Raw genomic sequence first — 19,459 nt, 5'->3', positions numbered from 1 at the left:
AGCAGAGTGGACATCCACATAAGAGGGAAATGCACTGTCTCGTTTAAGCCACTGTTAAAGGTCTCTATCCCAACAACTGAACATATATCCTAACTGTGTGTAGAACCACTAAGAATATTGTGGAAGAACATTTAATGACACAGAAAGACATTCACAATATATTGTGAAGTGAGTAAGACCCAGGTAGTGTTATGGTCCCACTTTTGTTCTTTAAAAAGTATACATAAAACAAATTCATATAAAACATCTGTAAGCTCGACAATAAAATGTTAATAATGGTTCTTTTAGGTTGTAACATTGTGGCTGTTTTAAATTTCATGGTCCTATGTGCTTTTTAAAAATTATCTTCACATTTAATTCATTGATTTTTCCTTCAAACTCTTTTTTCTGAGGAGCAGAATAAAAGGAACCTACCACTTCAAAAAAATCTATTCACTTAAAAAATCTTAGAATCTATTATAAGTTCTGATGCTCTCAGATGTCAGGGAGAAATGATCTTTGTGTAAAGAGACCAGTGTTACAAAGAGGCAGGCTGTGGACCTTGGTCAGTGGTGTTCTGTACAATTGTCTTCACATTTCAAATGTAATAAAACAAAGCCAACATCGATTCTGGTTAAACAACAACGCAACAAAACTTTCACCACAATAGCCAGGTGGACACCCCTTCAAAATTAAAAATTGAGGATCTTCTCCCTCTCCCCCATTTCTTCACTGGTTCCTCTCCCCATCCGAACTCTATTTCTTGGTTAAAGGGGCGAAGGTGGTGAGAGGTCAGAGCCCACACAGACAATCTTGGGAGAGCTAAGGCAGATAGGGCATCCCTTAGATAGGACAGAATTTAGCACAGGCTTTGCCGGTTAGGGGCTGGACCAGACAGAGGATATTGAGGGAGAGGGAGGGAACAGGGAGAGAGACAGAGAAGTTGCAAAAGCAGAGAGACTATTACCCATTCCCCAAACCCACCCCTCTTCAGGGATGGGGCCTCATACCTGCTAACCTCCACCACCACATCTATGGAGCCTTTTACCATATCATAAAGCACTTCTTCTGAGATGGGAATCATTTATCTGTTGCAGATGAGGAGATGATGTTCAGGAGCTGGAGAGCAGCCTGGGGATTTCAGACATGAAACACCACGTATATTCTAGTACTGCGGGATGTGAAGTGGGGAGAGAGAAAGCTCTCAAATGATTTGTGAGTCAAGTTGGGCAACACAGCCTAGGAGAAGTGCTTTCCTCCTGTAAGACTGCACTGTGTGCCCACTTTGCTCACTATTATCTCAGAAGTGACTGCTTGTGCCTATTCAAAAGCCCTCTGCAACAATTAGTAAGAGATACAGGAGAGAGGAGACAATTGGTTGGCCCTTGATTCATGTACTTATTTGTGCCCTGGCTTATCCCAGGGAACATGAAAGACACAGACCAGCACTGCAGGGAGAGGCATTGGTTGCCAAATGCTCTACTGATGTCCATGTCCTCCTGAACTTGAACCCGTAGATATTGTCTCATTCTTATGTGTTCTATATTGCATGTCTAGTAGTAGGTACTAGGCATTGGGCTAAGGGCAGAGAATGTCATGATGAGCCCACTCTGACCTGTTCTCTACCTTCAAAACTTTTAGTCTACTTGGGGAGACAATATTAGAAAAAAAAATCATGCAAATAAACAAAATTAAAAGATTTTAAGCATAGTGAAAGAAAAGCCATCTCTTGCACAACATGGCTCTCGGTGAGCAACTGTTGGAGGAGTGAGAGGTGAAGAAGAGGAAAATTGGAGCTTCAGCATGGCATCAGGGAAGCTTTGTGGGAGCCCCCCACCTCCCCAGCAAAGCTGAGCCTTATCCATCACTGCTTCAGCTGCTGTCCTGCAGCAGCTGGGCTCAGCCTCTCTGGCCGGGACTCTGAACCATGCGGCTGGGGGCTTGGGAGGGGGCAGACTTGGGGAGCAGGGGTCCACCCTTCCAGGGTATAGCCTGTCACTGGAACCTGGACTCTAGTGAGCTCTGCTATAATGGTTATGAGAGGCTTTCCTGACACACCAACCTCCTTGATCCCTGCGGGTCTTGTGTACAAGTGCATCCCCTGAATGCACCTGGCACACAACTGGGACTCCACAGCTGTTTGTGGAATGAATGAAAAAACGGATGGATAGCCAGGTACATGGAGGATGTCCCCAGTGTGTATCAGGATGTCAAGCTGAGGCTTGCCACTCACCAGGCTGGCCTGTGGGGTGCTGTGGGCTGATAGGTGATGGGGCAGAGTGGTGGGAATTGCCTGCACCAGCCTTGCTCAGACATCAGTCAGGTTCATTCAATAAATATTTATAGTGAGATTTAAATGGGCTCTGAGAGGCTCCCACTGAGTGAGGCCAGCATGGGGGGAGGGAGGCAGAATGGACCCTACTCTTGGAGTGTGCTGAGAAGTTCTGCTACATACACACAGGGCCGGTCCATGCTGGGCAAGATGATGGTGAACCGAGTCACAAAGGCAGAACCAGAGAGTATGAGCAGAACTGTGAACTGGGTGTGGGTCAGGGACAGTAGGTTGGAAGAGGCGGGGTCTAACCACAGACAGGAGTGGGCTGGTCAGAAGAGAAGGGGGAAGGTCCTCTAAATCCAGGTTTGCAAGCATGTCACAGAGAAGTCACAGTTCTGAAGCACCTACTGGGTGTGTGTATGTGAGTGTGTGTGTGCGTATGAGACAGAGAGAGAGAATAAGGTACTGATGTTCTGATGTACTGATGGCCAGCCAGATACTGAAAGGCAGGCATTGTCAATCCTGCTTTGTAGACAAGAAAGGGGTTTAAGAAAGTTAACCCCACGTCTGTGTGATTACAGACCTACTCCCTTCCCACCGTAGATGTTTACATAATTCGAGTCTATTAGAAATTAGAAAGCTTTTATTGTGCTTACTAATATTCATGTTGCAAACATTTCATTTCTTTAATAGCCATTTCAATTAAATTCTGCACATTTACTGAACACCTAGCATGGACAATTGACTGTGTGTTTTGTTTCAGGAGAAACATGACTTATTAAAGAGGGCCAGTCAAGAGCACAGGGCTTGTGGCTGGGAGATGGACTCCAGTCCCGCTTCTGTTGTCAACCAGTTTGTCCAGGTGCCACTTCCCCACTCCCCCTTAACTTTCAGCAACTCTGTTATTTTATTCTTATGGGGAGAACTGTTTTACACTGAAGGATTGACCTTGAAAGTTATTTGTCCTAGAGGTTTATTGGTGAGATCATTTAGATTTGGAGATAGATCTTTCTTCTATTTTAGGCTGGATCCTATTTGAGATTTCCTTGGATTGATTTCATTTTCTTTTCAGCAACTTATTATGATGTCTTTAATAATAGCCAGCTACAATTAACAACTAAATATTGCTAAAATGATTTTGCTCCAAGTCAGTGACTCCAGTAGATCCAGCAGAGTAGTCCTGGATGTTGGGATCTTAGAAATTGATTCCTGTAGATTCAGCTTTAGGACATATCCCAGACTATGGTCCAGCTCCCTGAGACTTTCCCTGCAGCAGGAATTGGGAAGCAAGAGGCTGAGGGCTGATACTGAGCCTTGTCAAGACCCTTGGGCTCTGGTATGATGGCCAGGACACTGAGGACTGAGGGGAGACTTGGTTGTGTGCTCTGGGCAGAGAGGGTGCTTCTCCATCTGAAGCTGCAAAAGGATGCAGGAGCATCCTGGGAGCCCCTCCCCCAGCAGGAGATGGTCTATATTATGAAAGCTGCCCTTCTAGAGAGCTCTCTAGGGCAGAAGAAAGAAGACCAGTGAAGCCAGTGCCTTTCAGAGTGGTACCAGATGGTGCCAGTTTCCCTTCTCCCTGCTCCCTCCCATTTCCTTTCCTATCCAAAATCTCTAGAGATTGACTCCTGTGGCCAGATATCAGGTCTGTGTCTCCTGCTCCTAGCACAGAGGGGTTGCTAGATAAATGTTTACAGAAGTGGACTGAACTAGACTCTGAACCTCCAGGGACTGTGGACTCTGTCTTCCTCGATATACCCCTTTCCCATCCTAATATTTGATAAGAATGCATTAACAGTCTGGAAATTATGCTAGACTCACACAGAATTTATGTCAGAGGTAGGAAAGTCAAATGTCTGCAGGAACCTGGTGGGTCACACAAATATGAGAGGCGACCTGGAGGAAAGTAGAGTGGAATAGTGGGGGTTGTAGGTAAGTAGAGTTGACACACCCAGTCTAAAGGCACTCAATTTGAATTTCTAAAAGATTTCTGTTGGCCAAGTAAAACACCTCTGATACAGCTTAAAGGGCCTTGGTTTAGGTTTTCTAGCCAAATAGGTGTGTGCTGAGTAATACTCAACAAACCAAGCAAAGAAACATGAAGGGAAAAATGTAAGGAAACAAGCTTGGTAGACTGGCAGATGGGGTAGGAGAAGGTGCCAAAGAGGGACTCTCCCCATGGTGCTGCTTCAGCCCAAGGTGGACTCCTCTTGGAGACAGCCAGAAGAGGCATGTGCCATCTCTAAGTATCCAGAGCAGCTCAGAGTAGCATCTCTCCAAAAATGTGGCCCCCTCGTGGATCATAGTGGTGGCAAGACAACAATAACAATAATGATAGTATAACAGTTGTAGCAAATGAGTGGTTGTTACATGCTGGGCATTGTTTTCAGCATTTCTCCCCTCCCCGTAATTGAAAAAGATAGACTTTATTTTTTTAGAGCAATTTTCTATGCATAGCCTCCCCATTATCAGCACCCCCATCAGATGTTACAGTCAGTGAATCTACACATACATCATAATCACCCAGAGCTAGGAGTTTATATTAAGGTTCATTCTTGGTGTTGTACAGTCTTTGGGTTGTAACAAAAGTATAGTGATATGTATCCATCACTGTAATATGCAGAATATTTTCAGTGCCCTAAGCCCTTTAGTACTGTTTTTAATCTTCCCACCAGAACTTGAAATAGGCATTTTTATCACCTCTTTGTGTAGAAAGTCATGGGGGTCTTCAAAGGGCATGTGACCTGCTCAAGCTCATCTTGCTCATGAGGACTGGAGCCTGCTTGAGTGACAAGTACGCCCAGACTCTTCAGGCAGCGGGCCTGCCTCCGGTGCAATGCTTTCTCACCTTGTGAGGATTAGGCAGACTAGAGCCAGCTATGAGAGCCCCCAAGAACCATATGGGAATACACTTTGTCCTGCAGTCATTGCAGGTGAAGTTATTGGAAGCTGGTTTGTATTTAAGTAGCTGCTCTTACTTTTACATGACAATAAAACTAATGAATGATAGGAAATTTCCAAGATAATAAAATGCCTATCTTTTCCTTGTGTGTGTATGTGTATGTGTGTGTGTGTGTGTGTATCCTATTCATAGTACCCTGTTCACCTGGAATTTCAATTAGCTGCTATGTCCCCCACTTCTTCCATCATGCTTGGCAAACCAAACTTTCTTGGCTGGCCATTTCCAAAACTACAAATGACAGTAGATTTGCAGAGGATGTATGGGGTCCCTACTGAGCACGCATGTGCTGCACTTTCTGTCTTGGGAAAGCTGTGTGGCCACAGGGAGCTCCACCTGAGAGGCTTTAAAAAATTTAAACAGTGAAACAATATTACAGATCATCTGGACACTTTGAAAACTTGTAAACAGGAATTCAGTGTGTTCTTTTTTCTTCCCTGAAAACTGAAATATTTTTATCTGCTTGACCCCATTGTTATGGTTTTAAACTGTGTTTACTGAAATTTTTTTCTGCTAAAGAAAGTTTTGAAAGGGAGGTTGGAAAAAATCTCTTCTGAGTACAGCTGAAAAGTCAAATCCAACACAGTGCATTCGGACGCAAAAGATGTTGACAGTGGTGTCTCCAAATGTTTTTCCATTTTCCTAAAACAGAGCAAATGGTAAGAAATAAATACCATGTGTGATGTTGGAGACACTGACCTGGCATTTCAACCCCCTACATTTTTTAAGGATTTGGAATTCTTTTCAGGAATCAATTAAAAATAACTCATAATTCAACAGAAGGACAATTTAGGGCTTCCAGGTCTAGATGTTCCAATTTCCAGCATTTTATTGCTGCTCTCAGTATTTTTGCAATGACAGTTCTTTCTTCACAGAGAACAAGCTTAAAATTAGAAAAATCAAACACCCATTAGAGAAAGCAGATTTACTCTCCTATTAATTGATACGGAGATGGAAAGCTACCATCACCCAGACGGGAGCCCAGCGCATCCCCTGCAGACATTCTCAGGGGCCAGAGCCTGGGTCAGCAACTGCCCACTCGGCCCAAGCCGAAGTTGTCTGTCTTTTAAGAGCGGAGGCTTGAATTTTCAGTGGTAGGGATGCGCTGCGCTAGGGGCACCGTTCTGTAACAGCTGCACACAAATCTTAGGGTGTGTGGTACTGTCTTCCCACTTGATTTTATTTTTTTTAAGTGAACAACCTTGAAAGTTGAACTCACTACTCTGTTGCAGCTTCTCTCTGCTCTGCTGGACAGGAGGTAAGGTAGCATGCCTGTTTAGTGGCTAGAAAATGATTCTTCGAGAGAATGAAGTCTGTGGCTGCTGTATATTAAATTCAGAGAAGGAGCCTTTGAGGACCAACCACACAATTGCATCCTTCTAGAGACTGGAAGCAACCCAGGTGGGAAAGGGGAAGGCTGGCGCTGACAGAAACTGTTGAAATATGACCCGTGGTGGTTTTAACTTTAAATAAGCATTTCCTTCCTAATAGAAGCCCCCTCTAATGTCTCCTGCAGCTTTGATTTTGGAACACGTCACATTCCTCATTAAAGCAATCACTGTTAAAACATAAAGCAACACAGGATTTATTTCTTCATTAAACTGATGATCCGTATATGAAGCCAATTAACATTATGAGTCTGGTGAACATCAAGTGTAAAGAGGTTAGAGAAAATTAAAAGCAGTCACCTTGGTCTTTAGATAAAGAAAGTACACTTTTAGGTTGTAAATTATCAGAGTGTCCAAGCGGGACAGATCGGTGAATTTGGTTAATTGGAAAATATATTTTACCGCACAGGAATTAAGAAAAAATAACCTTTTCGTTACCGAAGCTCTTTTTTAGAGGGGAGGGAAATGGTAGCAATACGTGTGAGTCACCTCTTTCCGGTCCCGACCCGGAGGGTCGGAGACAATCCGAGGAAAAAAAGAGGGCCCGCCTCGTCATCAAAGTTTGCTGTAGCCTTTCCTTTCTGTGATTGCTTGGTTGGTTGTTTATTCGCTGTTTTGCCAACAGGAACGAGCCCGGCCTCGAGGCTGGGGGAGAGGAACTTCGGGGAAACGAGACCGAGGGTCCCGCTGGCTCTGAGCCCCGCTCTAGGTGAGTGTTTTGCGGGAGCCCGGCTAAGTGTCTCACCGGGGAGACAGCCAGGCTCGGGAGCGGAACGCTGGGAAGGCCGGGACTACACGGAGAGCGGCAGTGGGATGCTTCCCGGCTGGGGCCGCGGGACAGAAGTTGGGCGTTGGACTGAGGAACGGAGGGTTCAGCCCCTGCTGCGAGCACTGAGCGAGCGTCCCAAGTAACTTTCTCGTTTTGGACAAGAAGCGGATTGGGATCGGCTCCCAACACCCAGAATCTGGCGGGGTGCGTCCCGCCGCCGCGGAGCACAGGGCCGCAGAGGGGACCTTGTGACTGGTCGCTTCCCTTAGCACCCCGGTAGAAACAGGTGCCGCTGTCCAGGGTTCTGACCGACAGGGAGGCTCGGGGAGCGCCCTGCCCGCAGACCCAGGACAAACCCGTCCAGCGCCCGGGACATCTCTGGGCCTTGGCAGGAAACTGCTTCAGCCGATGTCAGAAAAGGGGACCTGAGACGGGCTTGGACCTCGTTGGTTTTTGGGGCCAACGCGGCGCTGGGCGCCTGGTTCCTGGGGTTCCTACACAGATACTCAGGTATTCCTTGGAGCATCTTGTGGAGCCAGCCCAGATGTCTTCCTCACCTCGCTTCACAGGCACTCGGCTCCGGAGCGCGCAGGGTGCTTGCAGGAGGCCGCCTAGGGTAGGTAGGAGTTTGAGGGGGCTTTTGGCAGACTCAGGCACTCAAGGGAAGACCCTGGCTCTTGAAAAGAACTCCAGAGAGCACGGGTGCTTTGAGGGAGACAAGGAGAGAGAGCGCGCTGAGCTTCCTGGCCTGGGCTGAAATAGGGTCGGTTCTCAGGGCTCTAGCCCTTTCCGGATGGAGTGGAAATGGCTCTCTCACTGCCCCGCCAGCCCAGCTTGCTATTGCACCCGCCGCCCAGACCTGCAGGCATGCTCCCCGCTGGCGGGTCGCCTGGACTCCTGGAGTCGGTGGCCCTGGCGAAGCTGGCGCCCCGGGCTCTCTCCGCTCAGAATCCAGCCATCGTTTCCAGTGGTTTCTTCTTTGAGACGGGGTCGGCTTTCTGCGCCTGGGCGGGCTGAGTCCAGGAGGGGCCGCTGAAGTGTAGCGGCCCGATTTGTCTCTGCCGAAGTGGTCCTGCTTCTTCCTCCTGGTGGTTTTCAGAGGGTCATCCACGAGTGGTCCAGGGCCCTGGCAGGCAATCTGCCCTCCCGCTCGATGCACCGTCCTTGGGGTGGATGTCCACGTGTGGGCCGCCAGGCCTTTTGTTTTCCATTCACTGTGTCTTTAAGATCAAGGCTGGATCCCAGGCGATGCAGGGACCCGACCTACTGCCTCGCCAGGGATCCTGAACGCAGCATTAGAATGTTTATAAAATATTCAATTTATGCAGTCTGTCCAAGAAGCCATCGTCCCAAAATAAAATCAGCAGTCTAGACGGAACACAGACACCAGAACTTATCAACAGTTGTCTGACTTGCATCTTCTGATGCATCTTGAGTGGGTCATAATACCAACTTTATTTTCAGTGGTGCATAAATTAATTACACGCATTTAATAACCAAAATATCATTATATTCCCCCTTTAATATCATAAAGGCTTTCCGCCAGGGAAGCACTTAATAGTGCAGGGGGCCGTAACGGGCTATTATCCTAGTGTAATGCTATTACAGAACCAATTATGCGCCATTAGACTTGCTTTTTTTGCAGTTTATGTGATTTGATCCAATCCCGCGCCCCTGACTTGAAAATTTCAGCCCGGTACTTTAGAGTTTAATTTTCACCCAGGCAGAGGGAAGGGCGGTCTCTCTCTGCTGAGTGTCTGCCTCGGATGCATTTTAAAAGTAATTGCGAAGGGTCCCACCGCATATCATTTGCATGGAGAAGCGAACATAAATTCAGGGACCCCTTGCTGAGAACAAAATCAAACTTTCCTTTTGTACGATCGCTTGGAAAGGGAAGCCGTGTGCAAAGAGTCCCCCCAAAACCCATCCGGTGGCGACAATTAGCAGCTCTTTGTCAATTCGCAGCCCGGGAGTCACCAGGCCTCTGACAAGGGGAGTCTAAAGTCAAGCTCCGGCGGAGAAAAAAGGTTTGAGGCAGAGGGAACTCGGGGTGGGGGTGGGGTGGAGTGGTCAGAGAATAATGCCTTTTGGGGGTGGTGGTAGTGGTGATTGTTTCAACCTTCTAAAAGAAAAGAGGAAAGACATTCCTGATGTTTGCTAAGAAATGACGGATTTTTTTTTTTTTTTTTTTTTTTTTTTACACCACGTGGGCCATTTGTAAGGCCCAGTAGACCTATCCAAGTTACTCGCTGTAGACAGCGCTGGAAATAATCAGATTAAGGCCAATTATGCGTGAGATTATAAAGGCGAGTGCTGAGCGGCGGCGCGCGCTGTAGACAGACAGCAAGACATCTGGCCACTTCCCGAGTCACTTTTCTGGTCCTGCGGGCGCCAGCCGCGCGGAGCCCCGCCCGCTGCCAGTCGAGCCCGGCGAGCGGACCAGAGGCGGTCGCGCTCCGGCCTTCCTCTCCCGCCTCCCGCCGAGGTACGCGGGACTCCCCACCCACACCCCGAGCCCGGTGCGGCCGGCCTTGGGGCTGCCTTCCTGGCGGGGGCTGGCTTTGGCGCTGATGCCCTGGCGCGCTCGCCGACTCGGCGGAGGTGGCTTGGGAGCAGGGATTGCGGTGGGGACCCCTGAGAGCCGGGAACCAGACTGCGTAGGCTTGGTGTTGGGGCCGAGGCTGGGGGACGTCTGTCCGGGTGGTGGACCCGAACGGAAGGGCTGCCCACAGGGTCCCCGGCTTGCGACGGCACTCCGCCTCCCCGCCAGTCCCCATAGTGGGCTGAAGGCGTTGGGAGGGGATTTTCCAGGAAGGGAGCGCCCAGTACGCTCCCGGGCCGGGTGGAGGCTTAGGCAGAGGGAGACTTAGACTCTGTCGCTGTTTGCTCTGCAGCCGGGCCAGATAGACGCGTACGCGTGCCTTGGCGGTCCAGCGGTCACCCTCCCGAGTCCTGGCCGTGCAGTCGATCGGGCCGTCGGCGATGTTTTATTTCCACTGTCCACCACAACTAGAGGGTGAGTAAGCGCCGAGCCGAAGCTGCTCCAGAAGGCCGGTGCCGGCCAGAAAGGGCCCGAGCGGCAGCTGGGGCTGGTTAGGTTAGGTCCCAGCTCGGAGAAGGGCGCAGCCACCGGCAGTTGGGTAGAGGCCCCCTAGACCCCTCCCCACGTCGCGCTCCAGTCTTGCGACCCCGTCGCCACCTGCCTCCTACCTCCCGCATCTCTGCCTGGGCTGGTCGGCCCCAGGCAATGTGCGCTGCCGGTACCAGCGGACCCTCCTAGCACAGATGCTGGTGTCACGCCTCTAATCGAGACTCCCCTGCCCAGGGGGCTGCATCAATCTTTCACGGTGGACTAGGTGGCTTGCATGGCCCTGGGCCCGAAAGGAGCAGGAGCCACCCTCTGCCAGGCTGCTCTCACTCCCGGCCCAAGGCAGTCTTGCACAGGGTCCTCAAGGTCTGCTCCAGGACAACGTGGCCCTCAGGAGTCCGGCGGCCTTGCCCACCAAGTGCCCTGGTATGGCTCCTCCTCTGTGACTCACTGGTTTTCTGACCCCAAATGCTAACCAGTTCCCACTCCCATGGGCATCCCATGGCCAGAGTTTGGGTCTTTGAGGGTCTCCAGTTCTTAGAATAAATTTTCCTTCAGGATCCTTGGCATGGTCCCTGCAGTGGATTGTTAGGTGGGGATAAGTTGGTGAGAGGGGAGAGCTTGGATCGCTGGTCTTGAGGACTCCCCAGGGGTGGGCCCGCCACAAACAGAGGAGATTACTAATGCCTCAGGCAAATGCAAAGCCACACACTCTGGCCCTTTAACAGTGCCTTCCTCAGACCAGTAGTCTCAGCCTTGGGCTATCAGGATGTCTGTGAAGTGAAGTTGTTCAGTCGTGTCTGACTCTTTGCGACCCCATGGACTGTAGCCTATCATATTGGGAGCAATACCAAGACTTGGTTTTGGCAACCTACTCCTCTATTTGGGGATGGGGGAGGTGAGTGAATTTTGGACGTAAAGAAATCAAAGGCATGGGGCAGGGCAAAAGGTAGTGAGACCCTGGAGAACCTGAAATATCAGAGCATGCTCCTTCACCTTGCCCTGGTTACCTGGAGCAGTAGCTGACTTCAGCTGGGCCATGCACAAGGGATTTCAGAAAGTTTGCTTTGTTTTTTCCATAGAAGCTTTTAAGAGTTCAGTAAGATTTTCTAAAGCAGGCTAAGGAAGACCAGTGTTCAAGCCCTGCCAGCTTGATCAGCATTCCTAAGAAGGGAAGGACAGACACGTGACTGCATTTTACCTCCTTTTGCTCCCAAGGACCCATGCTGATGGGCTTTATAAAGGTCTGAGAGGTTCATCCCCTGACCTAGGACTGCAGGGAGAGCCTCTGCTTTTGCACTAGATACACCTTTTCTGCATATCTGAATCTCGGGTTTGGACTGATTGGTATTCGGCAGCCCACCTCTCCAGTTAAAGTGGGATGGTTGAGCTTTGGGCATTTAGCACATGGTGGGCTGCCAGGGTGGCTGAAGGGGAAAGTCCAGCCTGCAGAGTGGGTTGCAGAAGTCACTTGGGGAGAGCCTTGGCCAGCCTGTCGTGGCCCCAGAGCACCGAGCTGCTGCTACCCTCAGCTCAGCTCATCTTTCTTTCCTGCATCTGGGCACATCCCGCCTCGATGGTGATCATGATTTCTGTGACCAGAAGAAAAGGAAATGGGATTTTAAGAACTTTTTTATTCCTTTGCAGATGTGTTTCAAAGCCAGCTTTACAGAAAAGGGTGTTTTATTTTAGTTTAGTCTTGCTGGGGAGGAAGTGACTGCTGCGGATGGAAAGGCGGAGGACAGATCTTTGGAATCTGACATCTCATTATTGCCTACTGGCTTTTTAATTTTTATTAATCTAGAAAGTCATACAGGAGAAAGCAAACATGGCTCAAAATCTTACTTCTCAGTTAATTTTGCTGAAGTTAAATTAAAAAGTACTACATCTACCTGCTCAGAAAATTCGAATAGAACAGAAACTTGTACACTGAAAAGTGAGATCCTCTTTCTCTATCTCTTTTTCTAAAGATATTCCCTATTGTTGGTTTCTTGTGATTCATTCAAGAAAAATGTGTTTTTACCTGCATTTACCCTCATTTATGTATTTTTTCCTGTATATGTTATGCCTTCTTTGTACCGAGATTGTACTGCCACATCGTTCAGTACTTGGTTTTTCCTCTTCATGGTACAGATTTTGGTGATTTTTCTGTGTTATTGTATGCAGATCTACTGGCTTATTTTAAACAGCTGTGTAGTATTCCATTATATGTCGTACAGAAAATATTCACCGTTGGGGACTTTAGTTGTTTCTGTTTTTTTCTGTTATCTTGTTACCAGGAACAATATTCTCTCTCTATTTTGGTACACTTTTTAAGTATATTTATAGGCTAAATACCTGTATATACACTTAAAATTTTGGGCAGATATTGTCAAATTATCCTCTAATAAGTCTTCACCAATTTGTGCTCTTACAAATGGTGAAGAATGTGTACAATTCATTATACTTTTATCTGTACTGGCTATAATTGTGCATCTTATTTTTTTTTTTTTTGCAAAAATGTTTTGTTAATTATTTAAAGGTTTAAAATTTCATAACATTATCAACCATTCTATTTATTTTTAAGTAAAAAACATGTTCTCATATTTTCCTCTTTTCTATTAGGTTGTCAGTCTTTGTTCTTATTAATTTGATCAACTGTCAGCCTTTTTTAGGATCCAGTATGACATAAAGGGTTTCATTTAAAGATATTATATGTACACTTTGTGATACAATTTGGGACAAGCAAGCAGAAATTTGTGAAGCTGATTGTGATTGGAGAGTCTTAGAGGTTGCATTTCATCTTCACCAGTCAGATGTTTTGTTTTAAAAGGAGACAATTTGGTTTCTCACAAAATAGTGGGAATAAGACTGTTTAGAGTCTGTCTCTTTGAAGTTTCCAATGAGCTAGAGAAAAATATTTTGAGGATTTCAGGGAAGAAAGCAATTTGGATGAGACAATGGAAGGAGAAGTCTTCACCAGGGAGTGAAGGTCTTGTGGCATAGGATGAGGGGAGTAGCGTAATGAGTAGAACATAGAATTTTAGTACACAGAATTTTAAAAAGCCCAAAGGACCTTGCTACTGTGGGCCTGAGGTCCTTCAGAGGGATAATGCCTGGGCAGTGTGACTTGTCAGCCCCTAATGCCGAGCATGCAGTGATTCTGAGACCGGAGTCCATGGCAGGTACAGCATTCATTGGCTAATGGGAACTTGCTCATTTGTTTTGTTAAGAAGTCTTTGTGGACTGTCAAGTAAATGACGCACATTTGGAAAATGATCTGAATGCACGTTTGGGGCCAAACTCTGTTCCGGCTTAATACGAGCTTTGGAGGCTGCCAGGGAGGACTGTGGAAAGAATGCCTTTCTTTTCAGAGAATCAGGAGCCGTAGGTCTTTTATGAGCCTGGCCAGAGGCTGGGATGCCCTTTGAGAATGGTTCTGTTGAAGTCTGCTTGCAATTCAGGACAGTCACTATTAGAGCAGATTTCTTGTTAATTGACATCTATGTAACAGATCCACTATGGTGCCGATGAGCTGTGACCAATGGTATTAATATTCATTTATAAACTTCTTACTTGCTCATGCCCTGAAGTTCTAGGAGAAGAGTGCTGGGGATATCTCTTGGAGATGTCTTTCTTTTCCCTTTTCCAGCCTTTAATCCTTATTGTTTATAGAAACAAGGAAAAGTAAAGTAACAGGTGAGCAAAAGAGAAACTTTGAGGCTTCTATTAAAAGATCAGAAGTAGAAGGGATGAGCTGAAGGTGTAGAGATGCAGCTGGAGCCAGAAAGCTGATGAAGGCTCCATCTCAAGTCAGTGACCCTTCCTGACTCAGAGGGTCCAGAATTTCACAAGTGGACTTGGCTGTCTGGGGGAGTAAGGTTGCCATCATCCTATGAAATAGGCGTAGTTGAGCTTAAAGTCAGAGATTACTGGGACAGAAAGAGAGAGAGCGCGCATGAGAGAGTGGAAAAGAGGGAACCTTAACAATAGGAGCAAAGAAAAACACTTTTGGCTAGACAAGGTTCTGTCTGGAGGGGACAGGCCGCTGCCTCCCAGCGAGGGTGCATAGCAGGGGCTCTGCGTGAGGACTGTGGGGTGGGGCTGTGTTCAGACTGATCCAGTTTGCTCATCGCAGGCACTGCACCCTTTGGCAACCATTCTACGGGAGATTTCGACGATGGATTTCTGCGGAGAAAACAGCGCCGTAACCGGACCACATTCACTCTTCAGCAGGTGATGATGTCCCCCTTCTGAAAGCCAGCCACTTCCTGCCTCCAAAAAACTCAGAGTTTGAGCAGCTCTTCTTTGTCTTTTAAAATAAGGCTGCTGACTAATTATCTTAAACCGGATCTTTCTGCTTTCTTGAACAATTTGTGTGTCAAGGAATCTGTTTGGAGAGAGGGCAGAGGATGGTGACCTTGTTGTGATCCCAGATAGTAAATGAAGAGGCAGTGATGCTGGCGCCCATTTGTGTCAGGTTGATAATCTCGGGGACATGTTCACATCAGCGATGTAGCAATATCGTTTCAACCTTGAAATAACCTTCTGAGGAAGGAAGGTCAGGTATTCTCATCCCCAGCAGATAGATTAGAAAGCCCAAGAGGTTGAGGGAATTGTAGAAGGTATCGTTGTCCATCGGTGGAAGGGCTACAACTGGAACCTTGACATTGTGTTTCCAGGGCCCTTAAACCTGTCTTTCTCCCAGAGCGCCCTGGAGCAGAAAGCCTAGGCGGTTTCCATGGAACTGACACAGTGAGGGCTTGTGCAAGTTGCTTCTATCCTTCCAAGCCCTACAGTGACAGCCACATGGGCTGCACTTTAAATGTAAAGGCATATACATTTTAGTTCCTCTCTCCTTCTACCTCTTGGCATAGCCCTGAGGTTGTTGGTGTGTCTTTGCTCCTAAGTCATCCGCGGTTGAAATTTTAATTCTGTGGGATCTTTTCAAAGAGCTCTCTTCTTTCTCTTCCTCCCCATTTGATCTGTGAAATGACTTCCTCACCACTCATAGAAAATTTGAAATATGCATCTGTTTCCTCTCACCTAGCCGCAACCTCTCACCAGTAAATATTTTTTCCTTTTACCAGTTAGAAGCTCTGGAGGCAGTCTTTGCCCAAACACACTATCCTGATGTCTTTACCAGAGAAGAGCTAGCCATGAAAATCAACCTCACAGAAGCCAGAGTGCAGGTAAACCTTCTTTTTAATTATTTAACTCTCTAATATTAAAACTGGCAAACTTTTTTTTTTTTTTTGACATCATGACTGCATAGTGCACATTTGGCCAAAGAAAGCAAATGAAGACTATCTGTCATTTTCATGATGCACTTTAATAACATCAACATAATGTGGAATATTAGATTAGGTTGATTAATCGGTCATTCATAATTAACTAGTGATAATGTTCTACACTAATTTGTCCGCGTCTCTAAGGTACTAAATTACATCAATGCACATCCATTTCCTTGCTTTGGAAAAAAAAAAAAAAGAGCTGAGATGCTATTCTCAAAGCAGTTCTGACCGCTCTGGGGTAAGGCCGGTCAATTGCAGAGAACTATGTTTTCATATGGGAACAGGGTAGAATCTGCTTTCCAGAAATTGCATCATGTCCAACTTTTCTCCAGTGTGTGGACTCTTTCAGCGAAGTGGATATGAAGAACATGGGCAATTTAAAAATCTTTAAACGGCAGCATCGAAGGGCTGCCTCTGAGCTGAGCGTGGCCCGCAGTGACCGTCTCTAAGCAGGATTTCTTTTTAGAAGCTCCATGGTGATTACATTTAAGTGCACAAGCCCGTCGAGCCCAGCAGATGTGCCCGAATGCAGGAGGAATAGATTCTCAGCGCCGTCTCTCTGGGAGAGCTATTCTTTGAGCACAATTATATATTCATTTTATTTATGGGGTTTCCTCCATGCTGTTTCTGTTCTTTTTTATGTAGGGGCTTGGGGTTAAGACTATGCAAAGATCTAATTGTAGGAAATATAATAGTTTGCTTTTGGTTCCCCTGGGTCATGTTAGTATCTCTTAAAAACCAATGGCTGAAGAGAGATAATGGAATTCTGAGCAGTAAATTGGGGGTTGTAAACAAATTATTTCCCCTATAATCAGATTATGTGATCCTGATTATTAAATCTGAACATGAATCATTGGTCATATGCGGGCAAATTAAACTGATTATTATTTGGAAATGAAAATCTCCTTTGGCCAGGATGCTGTTTATCCTTTCTTTTTTTAATGCCAGCTTGCCAATAGCTGCCTAAAGACTGAACTGCAAATTGAGATAAATGACACAATTATTGAGCATTCAGAAGTGGAAGATCATAACTTCTCCCTGAAAGGTGCAAGGGTGAGATAGGGGTGGTGACAATTAAAGCTGGGGATTGTTGTTCGGGCTATTGTTGGCTATTATGCAAACAGACAATGGTTGTGAAGCATTTGTTTAGTGAGCCTCCGTGTGGGGACATGGGTTTGCTGGCGGGAAGGGAGATGTGTTTACATTTATACCCCTTGCTCATTCAAATATGATTAATGTTCTATAAAGCAGGGTCTTAATCGAAGCTGATGTTGTCAAACAATAACTAAATAGGGAAATAAACGACTCCATCATGCTCTTTCCTCAGAAGCAGGCGAACTGTCAGTGCAAAGTCATTAAAATATGATAATGAAAAATAGCTCAATTAAATGTTGTTATAGCTGTGACCTTCATTCAATTAAGACGCCAGAAAGTGTCTGCATTTTGCTTTGCATTTAACTGCCCTAAATTTAGAATATAGATAAAATCATTATTCAATGGTTGCTGATATGTGCAATTAAAAACCAACTAGATTAAAAAAGAAAGAAACCCAGTTAAAGGAGAATGAAAATTCAGAGGTGGGGTGAGCCTCAATTCCCAGGCTCTCTCCTGGGCCAGTCTGTTGACAGGAGGATGAGAGGATGCCCAGGGAAATAGGAGCAGGGTCTAGCCAAGCCTTTTTTTTTTTTTAAACCAGGACTAATCTCCCAGGAAAGATGGGAAAGAGGTTTAGCTGCATAGAGTTAAGAACTGCAGATTTCACTGACCTCTGGGGCTACCTTGGGCCCGGTCTGCCTGGCTGCCCTGAGGCTGTCCTACAAACACAGTCTTAGTTCCCAGGGGTTAAAGAACTCCACACCCGTCTCTAAGAAGGTGCTTAGAGCAGGTGAATCATAAGCTGCCTCCTAACCTGAAGATGGTGCAGATAATAACACTGGCCCACGTTCACTGCGTGATTAATTGCTCTGTGCCAGGCACTGTGCTCGGTGTTCTTCATCCGTCTCTGTTCATTTTCCTAACAATGCTTGCGGCGGGGGTGGGGGGTGGTGGGGGCACACTATTATTACTCCCAAACAGTTTGGATCATGGTTCCCAGCTAAGCCACTGGGCTTCAAATTGTGGATCTGCCACATAGCACTTGAATCATCTTGGACAAGTTAAACACTTTGTGTTTAGTTTTCTTATCTGTAAAATGGGGGTAGAAGAGCCACCTGCCTGAAAAGATGGCGGTGGATTCTGAATTAGAGTCACTGGCATCCAGGATTCTAAGCCGGAGCCGACTCCAGAGTCAGTGTTCCTACTGGGTGCACAAGTGATGTACTTGTCATGATGTGATGATGTGGCAGGATTAAATCACATGCATGAGTCCAGACACACTCAGGCCAAACCTGCTGGAAGAGAGAATGAGTATTTTGCATGAGGAAACCGCAGGGCAGTGTTTTACAAACTGCTTTGATGATGAATCCCCCCTTCTCCCCATAGGAAACACATTTCACATCAAATAAATGAACTTGCATGCACTGAGAATTTCCACAAGAGGGTACGTTTACCCTTACTCTGGGCAGTGCATTTGGATACTTGCTGTGATTTGATACTCATTTAAAAATGCCTTCCCTGGTGGTCCAGTGGTTAAGACTTTGCCTTCCAGTGCAAGGGGATGTGGATTTGATCCCTGGTCAGGAAGCTAAGATCCCACATGCCTCTAGGCCAAAAAACCAAAGCATAAAACAGAAGCAATATTATAACAAATTCAATAGAGACTTTAAAAATGGTCCACATTAAAAAAAAATCTTAAAAATGCTTGTCACATTTTCTACACTTGTTTTCTGACCCACCTGTGGGTCTGAAGCTGTAATTCAGCGAGCATCACTTTGCTAAATCTCTGGAGAGAGGAGGCTGTGCTCCCACACACCTGCTGTTAGGTGCCTATGGGCCCAGGCATGGGGATCAGGCAATTGGGTTTAGGTTCTGGTTACTTCCTTGTCTGATTTTCTGCCTTCTCTGGGTGTATGTGTGTTTCCTTCACGGACTCAGGTTTGGTTCCAGAACCGAAGAGCCAAATGGAGGAAAACAGAGAGAGGGGCCTCTGACCAGGATCCAGGAGCCAAGGAACCCATGGCAGAGGTGACGCCTCCACCGGTGAGAAACCTCAACTCCCCGCCCCCGGGGGACCAGGCCCGGAGCAAGAAGGAGGCCCTGGAGGCCCAGCAGAGGTGAGGCTGGCTGAACTCAGGCCTGGGGGGCGGGGGCTGGTGGGAATGCCAGGTTGAGAACTCACCCTGTGATTTTCTTTCTCTGCCAGCCTGGGACGCACTGTGGGTCCCACAGGGCCGTTCTTCCCCTCGTGCTTGCCGGGAACCCTCCTGAATACGGCCACCTATGCCCAGGCCCTGTCACACGTCGCCTCCCTAAAAGGTGAGTCTGGACTCTGCAGGTCTGCACCTCCTCCCAGGGATCGTGGAGACTGTTCTTGGTCTGGCCCATCCTTGCACCTGGGGCGGGTGCAGCTCCTTTTCTCCTTCTTTCAGGCTCAGCCAGGGTTGCAAACAGCATCCTCTTGCACACATGCTGTCTTGTTTGATTTCTAGATGTCTTGAGAATACAGGTGAATGTCATTAAGTTTAAGTGCATTGGCCAAAGGACTGGCCGAGAGGTGGCTGTTTCAGAAGGAGCCACTGCATTGGTACTGATTTTATTTTATTTTTTAATTGAAAAAAAATTTTTTTAAT

The 19,459-nt window shown here is 46.9% G+C and overlaps 1 protein-coding gene across 1 annotated transcript in view; it reads left to right on the top strand.

The window, feature by feature from the left end:
- Positions 1-10,352: 10,352 nt before the first annotated feature.
- DRGX (dorsal root ganglia homeobox) overlaps positions 10,353-19,459 on the top strand; it is a 31,020-nt gene continuing 21,913 nt past the window's right edge. Inside the window, exons 1-5 of the mRNA XM_061163078.1 lie at positions 10,353-10,386; positions 14,576-14,673; positions 15,528-15,629; positions 18,765-18,943; positions 19,033-19,145. Coding sequence (XP_061019061.1) covers positions 10,353-10,386; positions 14,576-14,673; positions 15,528-15,629; positions 18,765-18,943; positions 19,033-19,145 — 526 coding nt within the window. The remainder of the gene's footprint in view (positions 10,387-14,575; positions 14,674-15,527; positions 15,630-18,764; positions 18,944-19,032; positions 19,146-19,459) is intronic.

This window comes from Dama dama, chromosome 15 (assembly GCF_033118175.1).
Source record: "Dama dama isolate Ldn47 chromosome 15, ASM3311817v1, whole genome shotgun sequence".
NCBI lineage: Eukaryota > Metazoa > Chordata > Mammalia > Artiodactyla > Cervidae > Dama > Dama dama.
The sequence above is the reverse complement of the archived record's forward strand: the minus strand, read 5'-3'. Positions and strand labels throughout refer to the sequence as shown.